The 27,310-nt window shown below is 48.7% G+C and overlaps 2 protein-coding genes across 3 annotated transcripts; one reads left to right on the plus strand and one right to left on the minus strand.

Moving 5' to 3' along the window:
* Positions 1-78: 78 nt before the first annotated feature.
* On the minus strand, positions 79-4,054 carry atxn3 (ataxin 3). Of its 2 annotated transcripts, none has more exons than XM_062470371.1 (10): positions 3,876-4,054; positions 3,178-3,342; positions 3,053-3,097; positions 2,843-2,928; positions 2,501-2,567; positions 2,253-2,340; positions 2,011-2,146; positions 1,748-1,914; positions 1,466-1,631; positions 79-1,380 (listed from the first exon to the last, which is right to left on the minus strand). In XM_062470371.1, exons 1-10 carry the CDS (start codon positions 3,897-3,899, stop codon positions 1,290-1,292), a joined length of 1,035 nt encoding a protein of 344 aa, XP_062326355.1. In that variant the 5' UTR covers positions 3,900-4,054; the 3' UTR covers positions 79-1,289. The 2 variants fall into 2 exon arrangements, with proteins under 2 accessions (XP_062326355.1, XP_062326356.1); XM_062470372.1 differs by lacking the exon at positions 3,876-4,054 and adding an exon at positions 3,806-3,840.
* ubr1 (ubiquitin protein ligase E3 component n-recognin 1) lies at positions 4,009-26,527 on the plus strand. The gene is made up of 47 exons (XM_062470368.1): positions 4,009-4,251; positions 4,864-5,120; positions 5,451-5,529; positions 6,015-6,125; positions 7,385-7,509; positions 8,125-8,263; positions 8,668-8,730; positions 8,871-8,994; positions 9,118-9,225; positions 9,369-9,457; positions 9,726-9,824; positions 10,115-10,272; positions 10,367-10,466; positions 10,559-10,687; positions 10,883-11,063; positions 11,491-11,552; positions 11,965-12,075; positions 12,205-12,270; positions 12,359-12,460; positions 12,544-12,607; positions 12,703-12,827; positions 14,228-14,280; positions 14,365-14,467; positions 15,364-15,412; positions 15,672-15,826; positions 15,981-16,080; positions 16,323-16,426; positions 16,522-16,602; positions 16,844-17,025; positions 17,182-17,387; positions 17,782-17,872; positions 18,063-18,215; positions 18,322-18,422; positions 18,657-18,753; positions 19,497-19,645; positions 20,010-20,065; positions 20,173-20,269; positions 21,342-21,409; positions 21,750-21,897; positions 22,119-22,209; positions 22,917-23,053; positions 23,474-23,582; positions 23,837-23,893; positions 24,002-24,079; positions 24,200-24,370; positions 24,749-24,850; positions 25,005-26,527. The coding sequence occupies exons 1-47, from the start codon at positions 4,207-4,209 to the stop codon at positions 25,144-25,146; spliced, it is 5,217 nt and encodes a 1,738-aa protein (XP_062326352.1). The 5' UTR covers positions 4,009-4,206; the 3' UTR covers positions 25,147-26,527.
* The last annotated feature ends 783 nt before the right edge of the window (positions 26,528-27,310 follow it).

Raw genomic sequence — 27,310 nt, forward strand, 5'->3', positions numbered from 1 at the left:
GCCTATTCAAGGCATCACTGTATATACTTGCATGTACAGTATAGTATCCTGTATCTATAATAATTAGACCTGAAGATCTTCTTAACCACAAAACTTTTATTTTAAGAGAAAATAATGAGATGCAGTAAATTAATGATGCATTGAATGAATTAATTACATGATAAAGTATAACAAACGATTGTTAAGTACATATTATTGTAGAATGACAAGAAGGGAAAACCATTAAGCCCCATACATAACAGTAGTATGATCCATAGTATCTGCAATTACAGTTTCAAAAAGCCTAATAAATCAAAGTAAACTTAAATCAAAGAAATTCATGAATCAATGAATTGATATCTGAAAGTTATCTATTACAGGCCAGTACCTCTAATCCTACATCGGATTTATGCATTTCTATTTGGGAGCGGGGCAATACCGTCCTTTTACTTGGCACTTCCAAATAATTCAGTGGCAAATTCCATGTAAACACGGTGATTGTAAACACTATTGTTCATTTTATATACCATTTTAATGTACATAATATAAAATAGTGTTTGACCTTTCAAATTTGAATGCCATCTTGGGTCTGAGACTGTTTGAAAAATATTATTCATTTTAACTGGTCAAAGCATATTCTCAACCTCGAACCTACGATTCTCAACACTGGTTGCAAGATGTTTCTTGACAAGTAAAATCAATTCACTTTAATGGAGACTTTTCTCGGGGCATGGTGCTTTCTTCAAACACAAGTTGAAGACGAGACATGATGGTCCTACACCCTCCCACACCTCTAATCGTATCAACCAATGGTCCCATGTACCTCTTCCACCTTCAAGGCTGGTGGGTGACTCTGGGTTCTGGATTCTACCCCACTATCTGGTCCTCCGACTCACTGGTGTGTCACCTCTACCCCCCATCCAACACACCCGAGCACAATGTGCTCCATGAAGACACTTCATCACCCCTTTTCAGGGGGGAAAAAACAAGTAGTGAGATAACAAACAAACCAGAAATCAGAAATTGAAGGCGCTGTGGTGCAAAGGCCAACACAGACTTTAACTAACCGCATGGCAATTCCACATCCTCCCTATTCCCATTAAAGTGTCACAGAGTTAGATTAGACATGTGCTTTTTTTGGCCTTCTCTTGGTTGTTATTTTCTACTCTATTCTGTCTGCAAAACTAGCCAGGGGAGGTATGTCAGCCTTCTGGCCAGCCATCTGTTTGCATGTGGATAGAGTCAGAGGTGGGGTCGCCAATCCAGGCAGGTGGTAGTCAACATAGGCTTCAGATGGACCTTCCTCTGCATCACTGGCTGCGCTTGGATTGTGGTTCCTCTTCCTGTGTACCCTCCTGCTGGGCAGGAGAGGCTGGTTGAACTTGTTGCTGTTGGGATTGCCTGTGTCAACAAAGGAAGATATTTTGAGTACATATGGATGGCGGGGAGGGGGTTCCAATTTCTGTAACCGCCCACAGACACAGACCTATCAAAGTAGGCTTGTCTCCTTCTGCGGAGCTCCTCTGCTGTGAGCGTCTCGCTCTGAGCGCCCCCTGACGTCACCCTTGCCGCACTTCCCGGGGCCTGGCCGGGCATCTTGGCGACATGCCCCGCTTTGGGCTCTGCGGAGGTCTTGTTGCTCATCACTGCCCCTAAAGACGAGACACAGGAACCGTGACAACCACCGACATGACACTTAGTTTTGAAGAGAACGCTCCTAGAGTCCATCTATCCACATGCTGCTGACGTTTCCCCGTGTTTGTCTTACCCTGCATGCTGAGCTGTATGGCCCTGCGAAGGTCCGCCTCCTCGTCCTCCACCTCCATGTCCTGCCGGCTCATGGCCAGAGCTTTCCTCAGCTCCGCTTCATCCTCCTCTACCACCCCCTCCTCCACACCAGGGACCACCTCCATCTGACTCTGCCCTAACATCCGGCTGCTCAAAGAAAAGTCAAAGACTTTAAAAGATCTTATATACAGCACACATCATATCTTATGGTGGCCCTATGGGGCCTGTTGTGTACAGCCATACCCTTGGCTGCTTGTTGACTGGCCTTCCTCTTCTCCGATCAGCTTGGGGCGCTGCTGTTGCTGCACTCTCATGATCTTCAGAATCTGCTCTGCTTCGCAGTCCGGGAGGTTACCTCGGATCACGAATATGGAATAACCTGCACACAAGAAGGACTTTGTTTTTACCACTACTATGCAGAAAAATTTACATGAGGAAATCTTTGAAGTTCTTAGAATATTCATGAGATTCTTTAGTTTGTTTACCTTCCTGTTGTAACTGTGCTAGAAAGAGGGCTAGATATGTGTCTGATATCAGCTCAGGTCCAGTCAGCAAAGAGTTTAAATTAAACCACTGCAATATTAAACAGATAGTGATGAGAGAAAAGTGTATCTGACCTGGAACTAAAGGTGAATCAACTAAATGTATGTTCAATACCCGAGTTCAAACTATGATCTATTGCAAATGTATAAAAAAAACAAAGCTACGACTGCATTGCCATTTGCAGACCTACCTGTTGTCCAAGTTTCCGTACAGTGAACCAGTGCTCCTTGTAGTTGCAGATAAAAGCCTTTTCGTTTCTGAAACATTAGCGTGTTCTTTCAGCAAAGAGGTATCAAGCTAGCAATTTATTTGTTTTTCACAATGTATGCATCATGTTTGGGCTACCCGAAATGTTTGGGGCTATCTCGTTGTTATGATCAGTGACCTATGCACTTTTGTAAAACTCTCTCTTGGAAGTCGCTTTGGATAAAAGCGTCTGCTAAATGCGTAAATGTAATGTAAATGTAGCAAATCAAACTGTGTGGCAGTAAAATATTTGTTGTGTGTGAAACTGCATCCAGTGAATTCTTACATGGGGTTTATCATTAGTCTTTGGTACTCTCTGCTGTTGAAGAGGAGGAGTTCCAAACCCCACACTCCTAGAGCATTACTGATGACCTGCAGATGACAAATCACATGAATGTTGCTCAGAACAGGATATCCTCTATCCTGTAGGTTTACACATACATAATAGTGTAGTCTTAATAGTGCAGACAAATAGTTTGATAGTCTTAAAACTCACTTGTATTGAAAAGAAACCGCTATCATCCATGTTACCAGATGGTTGCTGCGAACACAAACGCAACATAAGTACTAGCGTAACTCTTCGTAACATAACAATCTTCATACCGACCCCTCATCATTTACCTGTAAGAACGTTCTGTACTCCTCACTGGCCATACCCCCTTCGGCCATTCTCATCCGTTCCTCTTCATCCAGTTGATGAGCGATGGACGATAGGTCCACAGGGGTGAAATATTCGCCTTGCAAAAGGTTATTTAAGCAATGCTGAGCGCACAGAGAGCCCTCTTGCTGTGAATACAATAATTCATGTTTTAAAACACATCACGTAACTTACTATATTTTCAGACAAGCCAACCAAATCCACAAATTTCAGAAGATATTGGTTCTAGCTATATGTGTGTTAGACCGCAATATGATCCTATGTATATAGAATCGTAGAAATCGAAATTACATGTCACGACTGAGCTAAGTTAGCTAGCCTATCATACATTTACATAACGAAACTCAAGTTTAACGTGTACAAGTTAACTACAACTCATGAGTTGACAAACGTTTAAATAACAGTTTCTTGCGAACCTTCACAAAGTTGATAATCATTATGTAGAACACAAGCTTACTTAGCTGACTAGAGCTAAACTAGCTTGCTAACCATGCTAACAAATAGCAAACATTACTAGTAGCTAGCCACTAAAGACAGCTAATGTGGTCCTTTCGATCTAACTGTAGACAATTTGCTAACGCAATATTGTACCATCTGAACGCAAATTCAGTGAACATACAAGAACACAGTTAACATTTTGAAATAAAATAAACAAGCTTACTTTTTCATGAAAGATGGACTCCATATTTAATTTTCTACATAATATTGCACTCTGACCTTCGACCTTGCAGGGTTCACGATGAAGCCTATCCGCTTGCAGTTTTAGTTTGTTGTTGTTGTCATTATATTTTTACGACTCATTCTTCTATTAAAGTGATACATGTAGGCTATAGCTACAGTCCAAACGAAAGCTATTTACACTTAAATTATGTACAGTAAATGTAGATTTTTTACTTTACGATATTTTGGAATAAATTCTGGGCAAGGACCGTCGCAAAAAGGTCTAAGTTACGCCAGAATTTCTCCCGGTTAGTCTTTACGGCATTTGGAATATGGCGGAAGGTGAAAAAACATTTGACGGGCTGGAGCTCAGTAAGGTATGTTATTTTTGTTGTAAATGTAAAACAGTCGTGTTGTCATATGAACCATATTTAGAAAAGCCATGTATACGATAAAATTCCACGTTATATATGAAAGGTATGTTACCGTAGCATTAGGTACAGCGTGAACATTCTGCCTGCGCAGCCCAATGCTAGTTTACTAGCGTAGACTAAACAAGAAATACAGCACTTAGCGTGTTGATGTTTTGATTCTGTCATAGAATGTTAATTGCTGGAATACGAAGAACATGTCGTCTACTGTATGTCGAAGAGGTATTGATGGACATGTGTTGTAGTCAAACTGCCTAACTGTCAGCGATGTAAAGCAAAACTGAAACGGCTGGATCAAAACCCTGTTCAATACTGCACATTATAACTGATTAACTAGATAGTTAGTGCTATGAGTAAGAATTCCAATCACACGTTAGAAACGATATGTTTATACAAAACCCATGTAAGAATACATGTAACTGTTGAAATGTTCTATGACTAGCTTGATTAGCTGATGATATCGGATGCATTTGATATTGCGGTAAATTCTGCCTACATGGGAGTGGAATTTAATTCTCAGGCAGCCTAATCCAGGTGTTGTAAACTTCTATCCCGCAGAGATGGAGAGACGCAGCGGACAGCGGGGCGGAGCTGCTCCGTCACTTGATGGAGCAGGTGCCACAAATCTACTGCCTGGAGGACTCCAATCCCCAGGATGAGGAGGAGCAGGTGCAGGGAAGGCTTCTGCAGCCTCTGGAGTGCTTCCTGTTTGCCGAGGACCCCAGAGCTGGGCTGGAGAAGCTGAAACAAGGCAGCGCCTGCTCCCAGCTGTGTGGACGGGTCTTCAAAGAGGGCGAGACGGTGTACTCCTGCAGGTCAGAAGAGGGCCACTGATGTTCTGTTACTAGGCTTTCATACCGGTCGTCGGTTAAGGCCTCTGGTCTTTATCAAGTTGTAGCCCTTCAAAAAACACTACAGAGGTATCTAAGATGTCCAAATGCAGATATCTAGACTTTGTTTATTAGTTTATTCATATTTTGTTATTATTCTGATCACTTCACACAACACCTAAGTGTTAAGTACCTCTTCAATTATTCATGAGTGAACTCTGTCTCAGCTGTGTGTGTGTGTGTGGAGATATCAGTCAGCTGTTGACATGCAGATGATCAAATGACTAATCTAACCTCCCTTGGGCCTGCTTGCAGGGATTGTGCAATTGATCCCACCTGCGTACTGTGCATGGACTGCTTCCAGGACAGTGTGCACAAAGGTCATCGATATAAAGTAGGTTCCTGTCTAATCCTCCTTTCATTTTAATGGTTTTTATCCATGTAGTCTGAAAGCTAAAGAGCTATATTTGTCACATCCGGATTACAAAGTTTAGAACTAATACCTATATTCATGTTCGTCGCGGTATATTGTCTGCCTACAATATTAAAATGATTTCTGTATATGTAAAAATACTTTCTAGAAGAAAAAAAAAGAAGCAATCTCTATTTCAGACAACATGCAATGTGCTTTCCCTATTAAAGTCCTGAAGCCTATCCACATACAAAATGGAAAAAAATGTCTGGTTGCTCTAATTCAAGCTAATTGTGTTTGGCTAGGATTGTTTGGAGGAAGTATTTGCTAGCATTGTTGAGGTGGAATATCCCTCTGTTGTTGCGATGTAAATAGCAGCAGCAACAACAACATCAACAATGTCCTCCTGCCTCTGCTGTTCTGGTCCATCTCTTCCTGTACCTCGGTGACACGTGTGTGTTTCCCAGATGCACGCATCCTCGGGCGGGGGCTTCTGTGACTGTGGTGACCTGGAGGCCTGGAAGACTGGCCCCTGCTGCTCTGCACATGACCTCGGAGCTTCCACGGCCATGGAAACGGTGAGTTACATAATAACCGGAAAAGAGGAGGGGGGGGGGGTGGGGGGGTACAGAACGTTATTTTCCATTCAGTGTCAATAAACTCCAGAATACATCATTTCCTGTCTTGAACCAGATATGGCTCTTTTGGCTCAGGGGGGAAGCAAGTGTCTGGGAAAATGACACTGTGATGACCTGCGTCACTTCAGCAAATAAAGTTGAGAGGATGGAGATAGTTGGAGGATGGATGCAGAGGAGACTTAAGGAAAATAAGTTGGATGAGAGTATGGTGGGGTCTTTAAGACATATCGTACATTATGAAGTCACTGTATTCTGTGTTGTATTCGTGATCAGGTTGCATGGAGAGTCATGGAAGGCATAATAGTCTGTTGTATATGAGACCAAAACTGTTCAATAAGTCCAAGTGGAGTCCAGGTGTTCGTTGTCTCAAGCTTTCTCAGTATGTAAAAATCAGGTTGATAAGATCAGGTCCATGGGCCTTGAACAAACACAGCAGGCTTTGGCCAAGTATTAGGTCTGCCTGTTTCCATCCACAGCAGGCGCTTCCATCAAAGCCATGACTGTCGAGGTCTGCTTTCTGTTTTCCTGTGCCTGTAATGGTGACATGTCACATGACAGCAGTTTGGAAGACTGAAAGCTCCCACACAGGCAGTGGTTTCGACTTGAGGCTCTGTTCGATATTCTGTGCCCTGTTCTGACGTGGTTGTGTGAGGTGGCAGGGAGCGTGACAGGATGTTATGTTGTTGTATTGTAGTGGATATGTGTCACATGTCTGATGGTTGCTTGAAATTCTGCTGTGCTGAATTGTTGGTCTGGACCTCAGGGGATTCTAATTGGCTGTGGAGACTGCCTGTTGTGGTCTTATATGGCCAAATATTCTTCCTGGTTTTGCAAATGGAGCCGTTACTGAAAATAGTGCATGGTGGGGGGCCAGAAGTGTCGTGTTTTAAGCAACGTTTCAGTGCAGAGGAAGCTGGGACTTAGTGGAGTGGAAACAGTAACAGTATTTTGAACACTTGCCAAGTTAAACTCTGTGTTCTGGAAATGATTGGCAGGCTTTATTATTTTCACAAGAATTCTTTCATCACAGATTCAGTGAACACATTCACACCAATGTGTGTTTCGGTTTGTGACGAAAGGCGTAGTATAATTCTTTCCCTGCTAGTTCCGTTCACAGTTGTCATTGCCGATGGTTGATGCAACATTTAGTCATTTAGCAGATGCTCTTCAACGTCTGCAATGCTGCGTTCCCCCTGTAGGAGGACACCCTGGAGGCTGGTCTAGAGGAGCGCGCTCGGAAGCTGTTCCAGGTGCTGCTCAGCTACACCACAGATCTGCTTGTCTGGGAGGAGAAGAACGAGCTCCCGACAGAGCTGCAGCCCAGGTACTGCAGCTCACGCTGCTTCTGACGCTGCTTCTGACGATCATGACATCATGTAATACCCACAGATATAAGTGTGTAAGAGCAAGAGCTTGTGACTGCTGGTCAATAGGTTGCCGGTTCAAATCCCACCCTATATCGTTTTGTCGCTTTGAGTAAAAGCGTTCATTATTATTATGGCTCGCAGCGGCCTCGGTTCGAATCTGGACTGGGCTCTGTGCTGCATGTCACTCTCTCTCTCTCTCTCTCTCTCTCTCTCTCTCTCTCTCTCTCTCTCTCTCTCTCTCTCTCTCTCTCTCTCTCTCTCTCTCTCTCTCTCTCTCTCTCTCTCTCTCTCTCTCTCTCTCTCTCTCTCTCTCTCTCTCTCTCTCTCTCTCTCTCTCTCTCTCTCTCTCTCTCTCTCTCTCTCTCTCTCTCTCTCTCTCTCTCCTGCTTTCCTGTCAGACTATACTTTACCTCCGAAAAATAACAAAGGCAGAAATACTTTAACAGAATAAATAAAAAATACCATTCATTAGTATCATCTGTCCTGGATCTAATGAGACGTCCCGGACGTGTCCCCATGGTGACGTGTCCCCATGGTGACGTGTCCCCATGGTGACGTGTCACCCTGCGCAGGGTGAAGGAGAACACCTACTACTGTGTGCTGTACAACGATGAGCACCACTCGTACGAGCATGTGATCTACACACTGCAGCGCTCTGTTAACTGTGACCACGCTGAGGCCCAGACACACACAGCCCTCATCGACAAAGAGGTACTGTCTGTGTTTCACCAGCATCTGGCAAACCTACAATTCAATCATTTTGATGACTCAAGTAGCAACATACATTTATTTTTCTGTTGTACTGGTAACCTGTACGAGAATGAATAGCCATGTGGGTAACACTTTATGTTTATGTTATCGGGAAATTAATCCAATATATTATAATGTTGTTATACTGTATGTCCTGTTGTCATACCCTGTAATAACTTGGGCACCAATAGAATTAGTGTTTTTAGTTTGTTGCTGAATTGCTTTGAAATGTGCTCAAAAAGGGTTTGAAACGTGCTCCGATGACCTCGCATACGGAATGTTGACGTACGGACGACCAGCATCGTTTTGAGATAAAGCTGTGTGTGATGTGACCTTATCAACTCTGTCTTCCTGTCTGCCTGCAGGGCCGCCGTGCGGTCAAACGAGGAACGCTTAGATCCTGCCAGCAAGCCAACGACCTCATCCGGGTAAAGCACACACCTCACCACTGCCGCCCTGCCTCCCTGTGTCTGAAGCGCCCTCTCTGACCGCCTCTCCCCTGTGTGTGTGTGTGTGTGTGTGTGCGTGCGTGTGCGTGCGTGCGTGTGTGTGTGTGTGTGTGTGGCAGTCCAACTCGGAGCACATCTCCATGCAGCCCCTGCGTGTGGAGATCCTCCACTCGGCCGTCATGGCCCACCAGAGCTTCGCGCTGCGCCTGGGCACCTGGTTCCAGCAGATCATAGGCTACTCAGGTACCACAGCCGACATCCCCGTACACCAATCGCCACAGTATCTCCCTCTGTAGTCCTGCACTCCCCGCGTGCTCTGTGAGCGCTCGGTGGGAGCTGAGAGGAACGTGTTGTGCGTTGGGTCAGGGGGTTTCAGACAGGTGTTCTGCCAGGTGGCTCTAAAGGCTGGCGGAGCGGGGAGTGGACAGTGCCTCATCAGCCTGCTCATGCTGCAGGACGCCAGACTCTACAAAGGCAAGCACCCCCAGGGCTCCCATGGGCTCCAGACTAGGTGGGGGGGTGGTGGGGGGGGGGGGGGGTGGGAGATCATTAAACATGTTTCTATATTCTTTCTGGTGGATCACACAACACTGATCTCCTGTACGCATTTCCACCAGGAGCTCGAAAGATAGTCCACGAATTGATTTTCTGCAGCTTGCTGATGGAGACGGAGTACAAGAGGCTGTTTGCCATCCAGTTCACTAAGGTACCGGCCTCAGATCCGCTCTGACGTGTTTCTGGCGTGCTCTGCTTTGCATTTATATTACATTTAGTCATTTAGCAGACGCTCTTATCCAGAGCGACTTACAGTAAGTACAGGGACATTCTCCCCCGAGGCAAGTAGGGTGAAGTGCCTTGCCCAAGGACACAACGTCATTTGCACGGCCTCCACCAGATCCGCTCTGATGTGTTTTTGGCGTGCTCTGCTTTGTGGCTCACATCCCTCCCCTCTACCATCCCTGTGTCCCTGTTAGCACTACATGCAACTGCAGAGAGACTTCATCAGTGACGACCATGAGAAGAGTATATCCATCACAGCTCTGTCAGTACAGATCTTCACTGTACCCACACTGGTAGGAACTGCCCTCACAAACTTACATGTTTAAGACGAATGTTTACCTCATGAAAGGTTATAACCTATAACCAGCGATATTCTATGTAACATAGGTAAAGTTAGCTCCTGTCTGTCAGCTGCTGGTCTCACTCCACAGCCCTGACTGTGTGTGTGTGTGTGTGTGTGTGTGTGTGTGTGTGTGTGTGTGTGTGTGTGTGTGTGTGTGTGTGTGTGTGTGTGTGTGTGTGTGTGTGTGTGTGTGTGTGTGTGTGTGTGTGTGTGTGTGTGTGTGTGTGTGTGTGTGTGTAGGCCAGGCAGCTTATCGAGGAAGGGAACGTGATCAAGGTGATCGTCGACACGGTGATAGATCTGCTCCGGGAACACCTGGACGTCAACCATCGCTTCCACTTCCAGGGCTACAACTCCGACAAGTTCTTCCGCATCCAGATGATCTTTCGCGACCTCAGGTGACGGCGACGCCCACTGCCCCTCCCCCCCCCCCCGCCGCGCTCCACTTCCTGTCGCTGAGCCGGGACTCACTCCCACGTCTTCTCTTCCCAGGTACGTTCTGATCAGCAAGCCCTCGATGTGGACGGAGGAGCTGAGGACCCAGTTTCTAGAAGGTCTCCGGGTCTTCCTGGGACTCCTCAACTACATGCAGGTACCTCCACACGTCCCGAGGGACAGATGATTGGTTCAGTCGCAGGTACGTGTGCTGGTGGGGGGGTCCTAAAGCCCGCTGGTTCTCGTCAGGGTATGGAGGAGGTGAAACGGCAGTTGGGGCAGCACATCGAGGTGGAGCCAGAGTGGGAGGCCGGCTTCTCCATCCAGATCCAGCTGAGACACATCCTGGCCATGTTCCAGGACTGGTGCACGTCTGATGTGAGTCCTCTGTCCTCACACCTCCACTACTGGGTCATGTTCACCTTCTGGTTTACCTCAACCCCAACTCCAACTCCAACCCTAACCCTAACCACAGTCGTGGTAAACCAGAAGCGGAAGCTGAACCAGAGAACCAGAACATGAACCAGTGAACCTGAACCTGACAGGGCTCCGTGCTTGCTCCTCCTCCCCCAGGAAAAGGTGCTCCTTCTGGCCTTCAAGGAGTGCCATCGGGCTCTGATGCGCTGCAACAACCAGCCCCTCCTGAGCGAGCCCACAGACTACTACATGTGCAAACAGATCCTCCACATCCGGCCGTACAAGGTGTCTCAGGAGCCAGTCAGCATCCACCTGCCCATCTCCAGACTGCTGGCCGGTGAGGACGCTCGCTCCCTCTAGTGGCTTCCTCAGGTCACTGCACCCTGGACACCCCAGTGGAAAAATACTAGACTTACAAAGTATTAGTACCAAACATGCTTACATATGTTAAAGCTGGTCAGTAAAGGATGTCAAAATACTAAATCGCACAATTTCCAGATGTGGAGAAAAAGATAAATATATTGAAAATATTTTAATTTGATTGTAAGTAAACCATTTTTCGCCTGGGGACTTAAGTTGTCATGGAGATTTAATATAGACACTTTATTGCAAAGTAACGTACAATTAGTTGATGTGGAAAGTCCAGCAGAAGGTCAAGGAAAAACTACTTAATGTAAATGTCTGAGGAACAGCGTGTATGACTCTTAACAGGATTAATTGGCTGTCTTCTGTAAAGCCTGACTGGTGGTTCCTTGTGTTCCCAGGGTTGTATGTGTCCCTGTGTGAAACAGGAGCAGTCAGACGCCTCCACGAGTATCTTGATCCCGTAAGTGAAATCAGACGTTATTATCGAACCTGACTTTGATGATTCAGGGTGGCGGCGGGCGGGGGGGGGGGGGCGACCATGTAGAGAAAGAAATGACATGCCGTCGTGTAAATAAGATAAATAGCATAAGACCATTTAGTTTGTTTAATTAAAGAGCAAGATATAGACCTGTTTTATAGGAAAGGTAACCTTAAATGAATTATTATGTGATCTGGCACTATATATACAAAATTTAAAAAAAGAATTACATTTACCTTCCGGGGGGGGTGCCCCCCTAATATAATGGTAGGAGAAACACTGGTGTTCCGAATGGGCTTCCACCATTTGGGAGCAAGTCAGTTGGAGGAAGTTTGCACACGATCTCTACCCCCACCGATGCTGAAGGACAGGGATGTGTGTGTGTGTGTTCCAGGAGAGCTGTGACTTCACACACTTCGCTGAGCACCCCCTGCGCTGTCTGGTGCTGGCCGCCCAGGTGTCAGCTGAGATGTGGCGCAGGAACGGCCTCTCGCTGGTCAGCCAGGTAGGTGGGGGGGTGGGAGGGGTGGGAGGGGTCCTAGTGTGGCGTTACCCTACCAAACTTGATGACACACAATACGACACAACGATAAGAAATACTATTCTAACTTTAACTTGGTCCTGTTGTTTCCAGGTGTATTACTATCAGGATGTGAAATGCAGGGATGAGATGTTTGACAAGGACATCATCATGCTACAGGTTAGCGCTTGTCAATCACAGCATTTCTGTTACAGACTTTGTTTTGTGTGTGTTGCTAAGTAACAGATTTATTGACCTTTCGCCACAGATCGCAGCTTCAAAAATGGACCCCAACCACTTTGTCATGCTGATCCTGCTCAGATTTGAGCTCTTTGATGTTTTTAATGGAAGCACCTCAAGCAAGGATCAAGTAAGCAACATCCACACCTGCTGCATAGATCATAATGCTTGTTGACTTTGGTGTGATGGGCTGATGATGTTCTATCTGGGCAGGAACTCTTGAAACAGTGGAATCGCTTGACCGAAGATATGCTTTTCCTCCTCATAATCATCGTTGGTAAGTCTGGCTGCAATCTGAATCGGAGCCTTTTGATATTAAACGTCAAAACGTGAGCCGGTGCGAAATCTCACCCAGAGCGACTTGTGTCTCAGGGGAGCGTTACGTTCCCGGCCTCAGTCACGTGACCAAGGAGGACGTGACCGTGAGGGAGGTGATCCACCTGCTCTGCATCGAGCCCATGGCTCACAGCAGCCTGGTGAAGGGTCTGCCTGAGAACGTGAGACACCCCACCACATCCCATCCCAAAATACACCTTACCTCCTGCTAACCACACCACATCCCATCCCAAAATACACCTTACCTCCTGCTAACCACACCACATCCCATCCCAAAATACACCTTACCTCCTGCTAACCACACCACATCCCATCCCAAAATACACCTTACCTCCTGCTAACCACACCACATCCCATCCCAAAATACACCTTACCTCCTGCTAACCACACCACATCCCATCCCAAAATACACCTTACCTCCTGCTAACCACACCACATCCCATCCCAAAATACACCTTACCTCCTGCTAACCACACCACATCCCATCCCAAAATACACCTTACCTCCTGCTAACCACACCACAGCCCATCCCAAAATACACCTTACCTCCTGCTAACCACACCACATCCCATCCCAAAATACACCTTACCTCCTGCTAACCACACCACATCCCATCCCAAAATACACCTTACCTCCTGCTAACCACACCACATCCCATCCCAAAATACACCTTACCTCCTGCTAACCACACCACATCCCATCCCAAAATACACCTTACCTCCTGCTAACCACACCACAGCCCATCCCAAAATACACCTTACCTCCTGCTAACCACACCACATCCCATCCCAAAATACACCTTACCTCCTGCTAACCACACCACATCCAAAAATACACCTTACCTCCTGCTAACCACACCACATCCCATCCCAAAATACACCTTACCTCCTGATAACCACACCACATCCCATCCCAAAATACACCTTACCTCCTGCTAACCACACCACAGCCCATCCCAAAATACACCTTACCTCCTGCTAACCACACCACATCCTATCCCAAAATACACCTTACCTCCTGCTAACCACACCACATCCCATCCCAAAATACACCTTACCTCCTGCTAACCACACCACATCCCATCCCAAAATACACCTTACCTCCTGCTAACCACACCACATCCCATCCCAAAATACACCTTACCTCCTGCTAACCACACCACATCCCATCCCAAAATACACCTTACCTCCTGCTAACCACACCACATCCCATCCCAAAATACACCTTACCTCCTGCTAACCACACCACATCCCAAAATACACCTTACCTCCTGCTAACCACACCACATCCCATCCCAAAATACACCTTACCTCCTGCTAACCACACCACATCCCATCCCAAAATACACCTTACCTCCTGCTAACCACACCACATCCCATCCCAAAATACACCTTACCTCCTGCTAACCACACCACATCCCATCCCAAAATACACCTTACCTCCTGCTAACCACACCTGATCTACCCCTCCTAGTTAGAGCATGTCCAAAGGCGTTTGTTAAATACTCTGGAAGACATGATTATGGAGACATGTTGCTGACTGCCTCTTTCTGTCTTCACAGGAGAGCCATGAGACTGGCCTGGAGACTGTCATCCCCAAGGTCTCCACCTTCAAGTGAGTGGAAAGTGTTTGATACGAGAGCAAATACCTGCCGTTACTCTTGACCCTGTGTTGACCCTCTCTTGACCCTGTCCTTAGGAAACCTGGTGTCTCTGGTCATGGTGTGTACGAAGTCAAAAAGGAATGTCTGGCGGAGTTTAATCCCTTCTACTACCACTACTCTAAATCTCAGCACAGCAAGGTAGGACGAGAGCTTTGGAGTTTTCCACCGGTGTCGCCTCTTGTTGTTGTGTGTTAGTGTCAGTCCTGGTGAGGAACCAACCCCCTCTGTCCTGGTGAGGAACTAACGCCCTCTCTGTCCTGGTGAGGAACTAACCCCCTCTCTGTCCTGGTGAGGAACTAACGCCCTCTCTGTCCTGGTGAGGAACTAACCCCCTCTCTGTCCTGGTGAGGAACTAACCCCCTCTCTGTCCTGGTGAGGAACTAACCCCCTCTCTGTCCTGGTGAGGAACCAACCCCCTCTGTCCTGGTGAGGAACTAACGCCCTCTCTGTCCTGGTGAGGAACTAACCCCCTCTCTGTCCTGGTGAGGAACTAACCCCCTCTCTGTCCTGGTGAGGAACTAGCCCCCTCTCTGTCCTGGTGAGGAACTAACCCCCTCTCTGTCCTGGTGAGGAACTAGCCCCCTCTCTGTCCTGGTGAGGAACTAGCCCCCTCTCTGTCCTGGTGAGGAACTAACCCCCTCTCTGTCCTGGTGAGGAACTAGCCCCCTCTCTGTCCTGGTGAGGAACTAACCCCCTCTCTGTCCTGGTGAGGAACTAGCCCCCTCTCTGTCCTGGTGAGGAACTAGCCCCCTCTCTGTCCTGGTGAGGAACTAACCCCCTCTCTGTCCTGGTGAGGAACTAGCCCCCTCTCTGTCCTGGTGAGGAACCAACCCCCTCTCAGTCCTGGTGAGGAACTAACCCCCTCTGTCCTGGTGAGGAACTAACCCCCTCTGTCCTGGTGAGGAACTAACCCCCTCTGTCCTGGTGAGGAACTAACCCCCTCTCTGTCCTGAGGAACTAACCCCCTCTGTCCTGGTGAGGAACTAACCCCCTCTCTGTCCTGGTGAGGAACTAACCCCCTCTCTGTCCTGCAGGCTGAAGACGCTCAGAAGAAGAAGAGAACACAGGAGGGCAGTGATAAAGGTACGGTTCAACAGATAACAGCCTCAGAGGAAAAATAGCCTACTTATTCTAAGTAAATCTATTAAATGTGAGCTTAATAAATGTTCTACACAATTGGAAGTGTATTTCAAACGTTCTGATTTAGTATAGTCACATACTTATTGACAACTTAAATATTTGTAAGTATGTTTGTACTATGTAAGTATATATTTTTCCCTTCTGGAGCCGTATTCGGTTTTGCTCATGTGTCTGTTCTCCTGTGACCCTCCTCTGTGTCCAGCCTTGCGCCCCCCGTTGCCTCCCCCCTTCTGCCCGGCCTTCTCCAGCATCGTGCGCCTGCTGTGCTGCGACGTCCTGATCCACGTCCTCAGACGGGTCCTGCAGAGAGCTGTGGAGGACCGAGCCACGCAGTGGACAGAGGCCATGATCCAGAGAGTAAGTCTGCTTGTCTTCTCTCTCCACGGTCTTACTAGGTCCTCACATGAACACACGCATACCACACACACACACACACACACACACCACACAAGCAGTCCTGTAGTCAAGCAGTGTGTGTGTGTGACATGTGTGGTGTGTGTGTTCCTCACAGGCCGTACACCTCATAGCCCAGGGGCTACAGGAGGAGAAGACCCAGCTGGAGGCCTGCTGTGTGGAGGAAGTCACCTTTGACTTCAGCATCAAGGCCCGCCGTGAGTGACAGACTTCCTTTCACTTTATTGACACACTATGGCCTCCTTATTCAATGAGTACACATTGAAGTCATGGATTTAGTCAATTCAATTATTACCACGCCCCTGCTCAAGGGTGGTGCGTTCCTTAGAATGTTTAAGATGACATCTGAGTAAGATTTCATGATTTAATCTTACGGGAGAGAATTCATATGTTTTCATCCTTGGCTGCTTTTGAGATATTTTTGGGGCCGCTGTTCCAGAAATCGGCTCGGAGCACGGCAAGTCTGTGTTCCACCTGCTCACTAAAGTCAAGAGTCTCCCGTCGCTGGAAGCCCAGAAAGACATGATCAGCTGGAATCTCAAGGTGAGCCCCTCACCTCAGGAAGCTCTCTAATGGTGTTTACCATGCTCTCACGTGGTGAGGCTCACCTGTGAACATGTGCTTTCCATGTCTGTCAGATGTTTGAGATGGTGAAGTGCCTTAGAGAGAAGTCGAGTCCAGCAGCATCCATGAGCATGGAGACCAGCAAGCCAGAAGAGGTGAGTCCAAACCAGGGGGTCTAAACTAGTGATGCACCCAAGTGAAAATACTTGTTCGAAACCGAAAATTCAGGAGGCATTTTAATATTTTTTTTTCTAATTAATTATATCAATAGCGAAAAGAAAAGGAAAAAGTTTAGGTGGCCAAAATGGCGGTGCATCCCTAGATGAGCAGGGTTATCCTGATGTCGTGGTCCAGGGTAGCAGCAGTTTCTCACCCCTCAGTCTCTACCTGGCCCAGAACGTCCAGGACAAGGAGAAGGCGGAGAGGAAGAGGAAGGCCGAGGCGGCCAAACTCCACCGCCAGAAGATCATGGCCCAGATGTCGGCCATGCAGAAAAACTTTATTGAGTCCAACAAAATGTTGTACGACAACATGCCAGAGAGCGGGAATCAGGGCGAGGCTACGGCTTCTACTGAGAGGTGAGGAGGAAGAAATGAGAAACGTGTACGCTTAGCACACACTTTTATCCAGAGCCTGGTAGACTCAGATCGAACCTCCAACCCTGCGGTTAGTGGACGACCCCCCCCCCCTCTCCCTCCTGCCCCCCCTCATGGATGTGCCCCCCCGTCCTGCAGCGTTGCCATGGAGCTGGGGGAGCTGTGCGTGGCGGTAGGGCCTCAGCGGGGGTCCACTCCGGCCGAGCGGGAGATCCTCACCTGCATCCTGTGTCAGGAGGAACAGGAGGTCCAGGCCCTCTCCCCCGCCATGGTGCTGACGGCCTGCGTCCAGAGCTCCACCGTCCTGACCCAGAACAGGGGAAGGATCCCGAGCCAGGCCGACAGTCAGTTTCTCACTTGGATTCTGCGTTGTTTGTTGTTGTTTATTGTTCTTTAACATCCTGTGTCTTAAGGCCATTGCACACTGAGTCCGAAATTCGTGTCCGAAATGTTCGCACGTAAAAAAATAAATACGACCCCACGTTATGTCAATCGCGCTTACAAACTGCCTACGAAACTTTCGTCCGTCAAAAAAAAAGTTTGGATGGGGTTCGATTTTCTGCGTTTTTCGCATCCATAGCCAGCATTTTGATACGTTTTTGGGCAATTCAGATCCACCGAATGTTGAGGCTGACGATTGCGAAAAAAAACGCATGCGAAAATTTCGCACTCAGTGTGCAAGGGCCTTTAGCTGGTATCTGTTGGACGAGATGTCGTGTTCTTTCCTCTGCGCCCCAGAAACGTATCCCCTGTTCATGCCTCCGGACCTGGCCGTGGGGACCCACACCGGGAGCTGCGGCCACGTCATGCACGCCACCTGCTGGCAGAAGTGAGTCACTGCCGTCACATACACGCCCAGATGTCCACGATCACTCAATAGCCTGGCATCTCTGTGGATCTTGATCATTAATAAATAAAATAAATCTAAATCCGGACCTTGCTGTGTGGCCTGTTATCTCTGTGGATCTGGATCCTTTTTGCTCAACCCGGAATCCTTTCTGTGTGTGTGTGTGTTCCAGGTATTTCGAGGCGGTGCAGAACACCACACGGACCCGCCTCCACGCGGAGCTGATCATCGACCTGGAGAACGGAGAGTACCTGTGTCCCCTCTGCAAGTCCCTTTGCAACACCGTGGTCCCCATCATCCCCCTGGAGCCTGGAGCCCTCAACTAGTACGTCCCCTCCGGCCGCCCCCCGCCCCAGGAGGAGGCCTCGTGTGTGGGGTAAACTCAGTGGGTGTAGGTGGTGTGGTGACTCTGTGGTTCTTCTGTGTTGTAGTGAGGATGCCGAGTTGGTGGGCCAGCTTTTGACCCTGCCTCGCTGGATCCAGATCATCTCTGCCAGGATCAGAGGACTCAAGTCCATCTCTCAGGGAGCCGGTAAGAACTCAAACCCCAGCCTTAATCCCAGACCCCTAATCCTTGAGCCCTAAACTTTAACCCCTGAACCTTAATCCTAGAACCCTAACCGCTAAACCCTAATCAGGATCAGAGGACTCAAGTCCATCTCTCAGGGAGCAGTAGCAACCCTAACCCCACCGATTTGATTTGATTTGATTGCTGTTCTCCAAGTCACCCCCTGGTTTCTAGAGTGGCTCCCTTGCTGTGTTCCAGAGGTGTGTGGAGAGGCCGGTGAGGGGGGGGGAGCAGGCCTCTGTGGACAGGGACAGACAGACTTCCGCTCCATCCTCAGCTTCGGAGTTCAGGAACCGTGAGTCATCAACATCAGCTGCTCTCATTGGTCCATTCCCTCTAACACTGAGCCACCACGTTCCTGGAGGTTAGGGCTGCCCCCGACCCTGTTCCTGCAGGTCAGGGCTGCCCCCGACCCTGTTCCTGGAGGTCAGGGCTGCCCCCGACCCTGTTCCTGGAGGTCAGGGCTGCCCCCGACCCTGTTCCTGGAGGTCAGGGCTGCCCCCGACCCTGTTCCTGGAGGTCAGGGCTGCCCCCGACCCTGTTCCTGGAGGTCAGGGCTGCCCCCGACCCTGTTCCTGCAGGTCAGGGCTGCCCCCGACCCTGTTCCTGGAGGTCAGGGCTGCCCCCGACCCTGTTCCTGCAGGTCAGGGCTGCCCCCGACCCTGTTCCTGGAGGTCAGGGCTGCCCCCGACCCTGTTCCTGGAGGTCAGGGCTGCCCCCGACCCTGTTCCTGGAGTTCAGGGCTGCCCCAGACCCTGTTCCTGGAGAGCTGGGTTTTGCTCCAACCACCCTTATTTGACCTGATATACCAACCCTAGTTAACGGATCAACCAGCTAATTAGTAGAATCATGTGTGCTATTGTCTGCTACATATATAAATACATGTATTATTATAATTTATAAAATTATTAGTATATACTGTATAATAACACAATAAAAAAAAATATTACATAAAAATTAAAGCATCATCATAAATTATTATTATTATAGAATAACATTTATTTTAATAGAAAAGCGATGTGTGCTCTTGGCCTCCAGGAGAAAGTTCTCGGTCAGCATAGCGGAGATGCTGGTGGTGTGTGCCAACACCGTCCACCGGGTGGGACTGAAAACCCCTGTGAACGAGCTGTGCCCCCTGGTGCCCATCATGGCCTGGAACACCTGTGCCTTCACCATCCAGGCCATCGGTTCGACCGCTTCCCTCCAACCACCTCCTTTACACCTTCAGCTTGTATCCATTCAGCAGATGCTTTTGTCTCGACGCGATGTACAGTACAGTGCAAAAGGTCTTATAAAAAAGACAAAAAGTAAAGCAAAAATGCTTTAACACATGAAAAGACTAAAGACACAAAAAATACCCCCCCCCCCTTTTTTTTTATATTAATATAAAGAATGTTGGGTGACTAAGACCTTTGCACAGTACTGTATATAAAGTGCTTGAAGGCTCATTCCACTCTTCCATCTGACTTCCCCCTCCTCTCTTCTCACTGGTTCTCTTCAGTCTGTTACCAGAGTTCCGCTCGTGCTAACATGTGCTTGTCTCCCGTCTAGAAAACATGCTGCAGGAGGAGGACAAGCCTCTGATTGGCTCCTTACAGAACAGACAGGTCAGACAGCTCTCACAGGAGGTCCCTGATTGGTCACTGAGCATCCGAGGGTTTGGTCCGTCGGTTCTCTGACGTTCTGCGTGTTCTGCGTGTGTTCTGTGTTCCAGCTGGCGGGGCTGAAGGCGGTGGTCCAGTTCTCCGCCGCTCAGCGGAACCGGAGCTCTGAGGGGCTCATCCAGCAGTACTTCACAGACATGCTGGGGGGTAGGTAGAGATGCTGGGGGGTAGGTAGAGATGCTGGGGGGTAGGTAGAGATGCTGGGGGGTAGGTAGAGATGCTGGGGGGTAGGTAGACATGCTGGGGGGTAAGTAGAGATGCTGGGGGGTAGGTAGAGATGCTGGGGGGTAGGTAGAGATGCTGGGGGGTAGGTAGACATGCTGGGGGGTAGGTAGACATGCTGGGGGGTAGGTAGAGATGCTGGGGGGTAGGTAGACATGCTGGGGGGTAGGTAGAGATGCTGGGGGGTAGGTAGAGATGCTGGGGGGTAGGTAGAGATGCTGGGGGGTAGGTAGACATGCTGGGGGGTAGGTAGACATGCTGGGGGGTAGGTAGAGATGCTGGGGGGTAGGTAGACATGCTGGGGGGTAGGTAGAGATGCTGGGGGGTAGGTAGAGATGCTGGGGGGTAGGTAGAGATGCTGGGGGGTAGGTAGACATGCTGGGGGGTAGGTAGTGATGCTGGGGGGTAGGTAGAGATGCTGGGGGGTAGGTAGAGATGCTGGGGGGTAGGTAGACATGCTGGGGGGTAGGTAGACATGCTGGGGGGTAGGTAGACATGCTGGGGGGTAGGTAGAGATGCTGGGGGGTAGGTAGAGATGCTGGGGGGTAGGTAGAGATGCTGGGGGGTAGGTAGACATGCTGGGGGGTAGGTAGAGATGCTGGGGGGTAGGTAGAGATGCTGGGGGGTAGGTAGAGATGCTGGGGGGTAGGTAGACATGCTGGGGGGTAGGTAGAGATGCTGGGGGGTAGGTAGAGATGCTGGGGGGTAGGTAGACATGCTGGGGGGTAGGTAGACATGCTGGGGGGTAGGTAGAGATGCTGGGGGGTAGGTAGAGATGCTGGGGGGTAGGTAGACATGCTGGGGGGTAGGTAGAGATGCTTGGGGGTAGGTAGACATGCTGGGGGGTAGGTAGAGATGCTGGGGGGTAGGTAGACAGGAAGCTGCTGGAACAGGCCTCCCACTTTATTTATTTTTATAACTGATGATGCAGCTGATAAATATAATTTTCTTTTCTCTCTTTCCCCCTCTCCCTCTCTGCCTGCCTGCCTGCCTGCAGTCCTGCTGCCCTCCTTCAGCTCAGACATCACTCCTTCTCTCCTAGAGGTGGACTGCTTCCACCTCCTGGTGAGCCCTCCGTTGCCCCCCCTGTGCCATTTTACTTTGTCCCCTTTGTTCACATTTTTACCATAATCATTAACATTTTACTTTGACATTTTAATAATTTAGCAAACGCTTTTATACAAAGTGGCATACAAATAGTGCATATAGAAAGTACCCCAGAAGATCGAGGATCAGAAGTGCTTAGTCAAGGTTGTCTTGGTTACCAGGCACCGTGATCACAGCTCAGTTACTAAGAAGTACAGTGCAACATCTCCATTACAGCAGCTGACTGACTAACACACGATGATCACAAATACATCCGAAGCGCTTTGATCCAAACGTGTGTGGCTGTGTGCCCCCCCAGGTGGGACTGGTGCTGGCTGTTCCAGCCCTCTACCAGGAGAAGGCTGTGGACCTGCAGCCCTCAGCTCTCAGCTCTGCCTACAACCACCTGCACATCCTGCACCTGGTCACCATGGCTCACACCCTGCAGGTGCTGCTCTCCTGCCCGGGTACGACCGCGCGCCACACACTCCACCACACACACACACACACACACACACACACACACACACACACACACACACACACACACTGGTGATCTGAACATGCAACTTTTTGGATTGCTCTAGAAGTGCTCTAACCACGGAGCTATACCCTCCCCCTTTCCTGTGTGTGTGTGTGTCTGTTTGTGTGGCTGTGTGTGTGGCTGTGTGTGTGTCCGCGTGTGCAGATTTCCCTGCAGTGTGTGCCGGGGACGAGGGAGGAGAGGAGAGCAGGGCAGCGGCTGATCTCTACTCCACCGTGTCCCAGCTCTGCCAGGGGTAAGTCTCACCCTGTCCACTCACCTCAGCCCCGGGGCTGGCTCCAGTCTCACCCTGTCCTGCTCACCTCAGCCCCGGGGCTGGCTCCAGTCTCACCCTGTCCACTCACCTCAGCCCCGGGGCTGGCTCCAGTCTCATCCTGTCCACTCACCTCAGCCCCGGGGCTGGCTCCAGTCTCACCCTGTCCTGCTCACCTCAGCCCCGGGGCTGGCTCCAGTCTCACCCTGTCCACTCACCTCAGCCCCGGGGCTGGCTCCAGTCTCACCCTGTCCACTCACCTCAGCCCCGGGGCTGGCTCCAGTCTCACCCTGTCCACTCACCTCAGCCCCGGGGCTGGCTCCAGTCTCACCCTGTCCTGCTCACCTCAGCCCCGGGGCTGGCTCCAGTCTCACCCTGTCCACTCACCTCAGCCCCGGGGCTGGCTCCAGTCTCACCCTGTCCACTCACCTCAGCCCCGGGGCTGGCTCCAGTCTCACCCTGTCCACTCACCTCACCCACGGGGCTGGCTCCAGTCTCACCCTGTCCACTCACCTCAGCCCCGGGGCTGGCTCCAGTCTCACCCTGTCCACTCACCTCAGCCCCGGGGCTGGCTCCAGTCTCACCCTGTCCTGCTCACCTCAGCCCCGGGGCTGGCTCCAGTCTCACCCTGTCCTGCTCACCTCAGCCCCGGGGCTGGCTCCAGTCTCACCCTGTCCTGCTCCTTCCAGGCTGAGACCCGGGGTGGCCGGCAGCGCCGTGGCTGACCGGGTCAGGAGGGGGGTCATGCCCTTCCTGCGCTGTTCCGCCCTCTTCTTCAGCTGCCTGACTGGGGTGTCCACTCCGGAGGACCTCTCCAGCTCTGAAGGTACATCAGGCTTCCAGTGTGGTCAATATTATTTCTTGTCATTGCGTGCCTTTTTTCATTTCCTGGCTATCACAGACAACAAACGTAAGGTAGTCTACAAAGCTACCATGGAGCAGCTCTTTGGATTTACAAAGGATAAAAAAAATATTTGTTTTTATTTTGTTTCTAAAAGTTTAGTTTTATTTTATACAAAGTTTTTACGAAAAAGGTTGAACAAATATTTTCTAATAATTGTTTATAATAACTGTCAGAGCCCACACTTCTTTACTTTAACTTTGAGTGAAAATGTGTAGTCAGTACTTTAACTTTGACCAGTCTTCAAACATCTGTACTTCTACTTGAGTGAAGGATGTGTGTACTTTTGCCATCTCTGCATGTATGATTGAGATGCCTGATCCAAACTCATCCTGTGCCTTGCAGGGACGCCTCAGAGCCAGATGGCGGCGCTGTGCAGTTACCTGGCCCTGCCCTCCAATCTGTTCCTGCTGTTCCAGGAGCACAAGGAAACAGTCTCCCCCTTACTGCAGAGGTAGGCTCACCTCACACACCTGCCAGGCATAGCTACACTTAGCTAGGGATGGGTACAGCTCAGCTGAGCAGCGTTTGACCACAGATGAAGAGGTTGCAGGTTCAAATCCCCCCGTCACCCACCCCGCACATTGCTTCGGATCAAAGCGTCGGCTAAATCGGTTTAAATGATGATATTAAGTTTATTATCTGTAGTGTCATCTACCTGTGGTGTGTGTTGGGAGGTGAACTGATGTTGATGCTGCTCATTCTCAGGTGGTGTGGGAGTTCAGTTGTAACCAAAGCCCTGAAAGGGGAAATCCAGACTATCAGGTCAGTTTTACCACCTGCCTCATGATGAGGCCTTATCCCAATCAGACATGTCTGGTATCAGCATGTGCTCTACAACTTGAGCTGATCTAATGTCATTATTGGCTACAGGTATCCCCGGAGAGGGAATCGGTTAATTAATCTTCCCGAGGATTATAGCGCTCTTCTCAATCAAGCCAGTCACTTTCAGTAAGTATGGGGCGCCTGCTCTGAATGCACGCACCCGACAACCCACACCGGGGTGACACCTTGGGTGACCCCTCTCACCCCCTCCCCCTCTCCCTCTCCTCTCCCCTCCCCCTCCCCCAGGTGCCCCAGCTCCACTGACGACGAGAGGAAACACCCCACGCTGTGTCTGTTCTGCGGCACCATGCTGTGCTCCCAGAGCAGCTGCTGCCAGGTGCAGCTGAACGGGGAGGACGTGGGCGCCTGCACGGCCCACGCTGCCACCTGCGGGGCGGGGGTGGGAATGTTCCTCAGGTGGGTGGTGGAACCAGAGCTGTGGTGGAACCAGAGCTGTGGTGGAACCAGAGCTGTGGTGGAACCAGAGCTGTGGTGGAACCAGAGCTGTGGTGGAACCAGAGCTGTGGTGGAACCAGAGCTGCAGCCCCAGGACTTGGCACTCCAGGCCCCAATTAATTACTTGCAGTACTCCTAATATTGTACCAAGTAGTACTCCTATGCATCTCATCAATAGTAATAGCTACTAGTTTTTAAACGACCTACTCTTTTATTTATACATGTTATTTTTACCCTGAGTTTCCTCTGTGAAGCGTCTTTGAGCGTTTAGAAAAGCGCTCCCTATAAATTGAATGTGTTTTTATTATTATTATTAACGACTGGGATTGTCTCCACCAGGATCCGGGAGTGTGAGATCGTGCTCATGGCCAGCAGGACGAGAGGAAGCACCTACCCCCCCCCGTACCTGGACGACTACGGGGAGACAGACCCCCAGCTGGTGTAAGTCCCCGCTCACCTTGACGCTTTTGCAGGGATCCTTTCCAGAGTTTGAGGCTCTGTGTTGTTGAAAGCTATCAGACATCAAACTGTTTGGACAGATAGACTCGTCACTGATTGTGTGTGTGATGTGTGTGTGTGTGTGTGTGTTCACCAGGAGGGGCAACCCACTGCACCTGTGCCCTGAGCGATACAGGAAGCTCCAGCAGCTGTGGCAGCAGCACTGTGTTCTGGAGGAGATCGCCCGCAGCCTGGAGGTGGTCAACGTCATGTTCGCCTTCGAGTGGCAGATGCTGTGAGCGGCTGGGAACAAGGGGACTCCCTTAGAGCAGCCTGCTGGCTTCTCCACACACACACACACACACACACACACACACACCTCCTCACTGGGGAGGGACCTCCTGAGCAGGCAGCCTCCTCCAGGAGCTCCCAGAGGACGTCCAGGTTGCCACGGGAACAAGGACGCTGAGGAGATGAAGAAAGTCGCCTTGTTTTATTTCGATTGACTGCCCTGCCCGTGTGAGAGAACTTTTAGTTTTCTTTGGAATATTGCTCTCTCTCTCTCTCTCTCTCTCTCTCTCTCTCTCTCTCTCTCTCTCTCTCTCTCTCTCTCTCTCTCTCTCTCTCTCTCTCTCTCTCTCTCTCTCTCTCTCTCTCTCTCTCTCTCTCTCTCTCTCTCTCCACCCCCCCCCCACACCTTTCCAAATCCTTTTTTTTGGTTTGTTATTTTATTTTTTATTTTTTCAAATAAAGAAATAATAATCGAATACATCCCAATTTGTTTCTGTCAGCATCACTTAGCTTGTGGATGTCTTTAGTCTGTCCTCTGCGATGGCATTTGTTTATTTAATATTCTTTGTGTTGAAGTTGGGTTAATGGCTTTGGGATCATGCTATCTGCTTCTATTTTTGTGCTTTCGATCATGAGGTTTTGCATGACACCAAACCAAGTTTCTGATTGTCACTCAGTTATACAGTGGTAAATATCACATATACAGGTGAGCAATTTAAACGATTACATAATTACAGATTTCAGTATTTGAGTGTACGGTAGCAAATTATTTTTCAGTGAATCACATCTACAAGCTTTGGGTCTGAAATGTTCCCATCTGTTTGCAGTAACTACATAAAATAATATTCAGTAATTACCAGACATTTACAATAGATTTTCAAAGCATGCATATCTGGGTTCGTTCTCTAAAGTATCTGGGGAAACGCTTCATTCACTGTGATAATCATCACATCACAAACTACCTTTTCAGGCTAGCTAGATACTGGACGTTAGTCATACTCTAATTGTTCATGGGTACCATATAACTAAAACTGTAAACATGTATATGTATGTTTCTGAATGTAACATTTGACCTGTTATCTATTAAATCAGGATTGTTGCAATTACTGCAGATATTCAATTTAATATGTATATTTCTAATAGTAACACTTGAACGCTAAATATGTACACATTTGAAGCACAATAATAAAAATGTTATCGAAGAGGATCTACATCACAATGATATGACAGAATAATTAAGTAGACGTTTATACATCAGATTTTTTCAGGATTTTGAAGGTGTGTGCAAATACTGTATTGTTTAATGTTGTTTTATTTTCCTCATGTGCATTGCCTGACACTGCTGTGTGATAACCGGGCTGTTTAAATAAAGATATATACAGTAGATGACTGTCTCCTGAGCTGTTTAAATAAATAAATCTACAGTAGATGATCATCCTGAGCTGTGAGTTGTGAGCTGTTTATCTGCTTTGACAATGAAATATTCCTCAGAACCCGTTACAGTCTCAGTGATATTATAATAACCGTAACAATATAATGATACTATCATTTGCAAGGAGTGATCTAAGTCCTTTTTCCCCTTGGCTTTGTGTTTTAGTAAACGGATGTGTGTTTGCTGACCGACGAGCTGAGATGGGGAATTTAAATCCAATCAGCTCGCAGATTATGAGCATCGCGATCAGGGGAGGGTCCTTGAGACCCCCCTGCTGCCTCGCTCAGTTCTCACATATCACACACACTCAATAACAAGATGTTTTATTGTATGAAAAGTTGATGGTCTCTTCTAAGTACAATACAAAAATGGCACCTGGGCTAGTCCCTTGAACGTCTGATACCAGTCGTGCACTTTTAGTTGTGAACATAAATTATCATTTTGATAACGCACAAACACTGAGGGCAACATTAATTCAGACTTTGATTAACTCATGTAAGTATGGCAATGAGAAAATGTCACAAAGTACAGTAGCACTGTGATACCTCAGTCCTACAGCACTAGAGCGCTATATAAGGTATTCCCTCAGTATGCATCAAAACTCCTCTTGTAGAGCAGAAACCCTCCGTCAGTGTCCCAGAACCATCCACTAAAGGCTTCATCGGGACGTAGATTAAGAATTTGAGTGATTGCCAGCATTCATAAAACTAGTGTGTGTGGAGTATGAAGAGTAAACAGGA

Source organism: Osmerus eperlanus, chromosome 9 (genome assembly GCF_963692335.1).
Source record: "Osmerus eperlanus chromosome 9, fOsmEpe2.1, whole genome shotgun sequence".
Classification (NCBI taxonomy): domain Eukaryota; kingdom Metazoa; phylum Chordata; class Actinopteri; order Osmeriformes; family Osmeridae; genus Osmerus; species Osmerus eperlanus.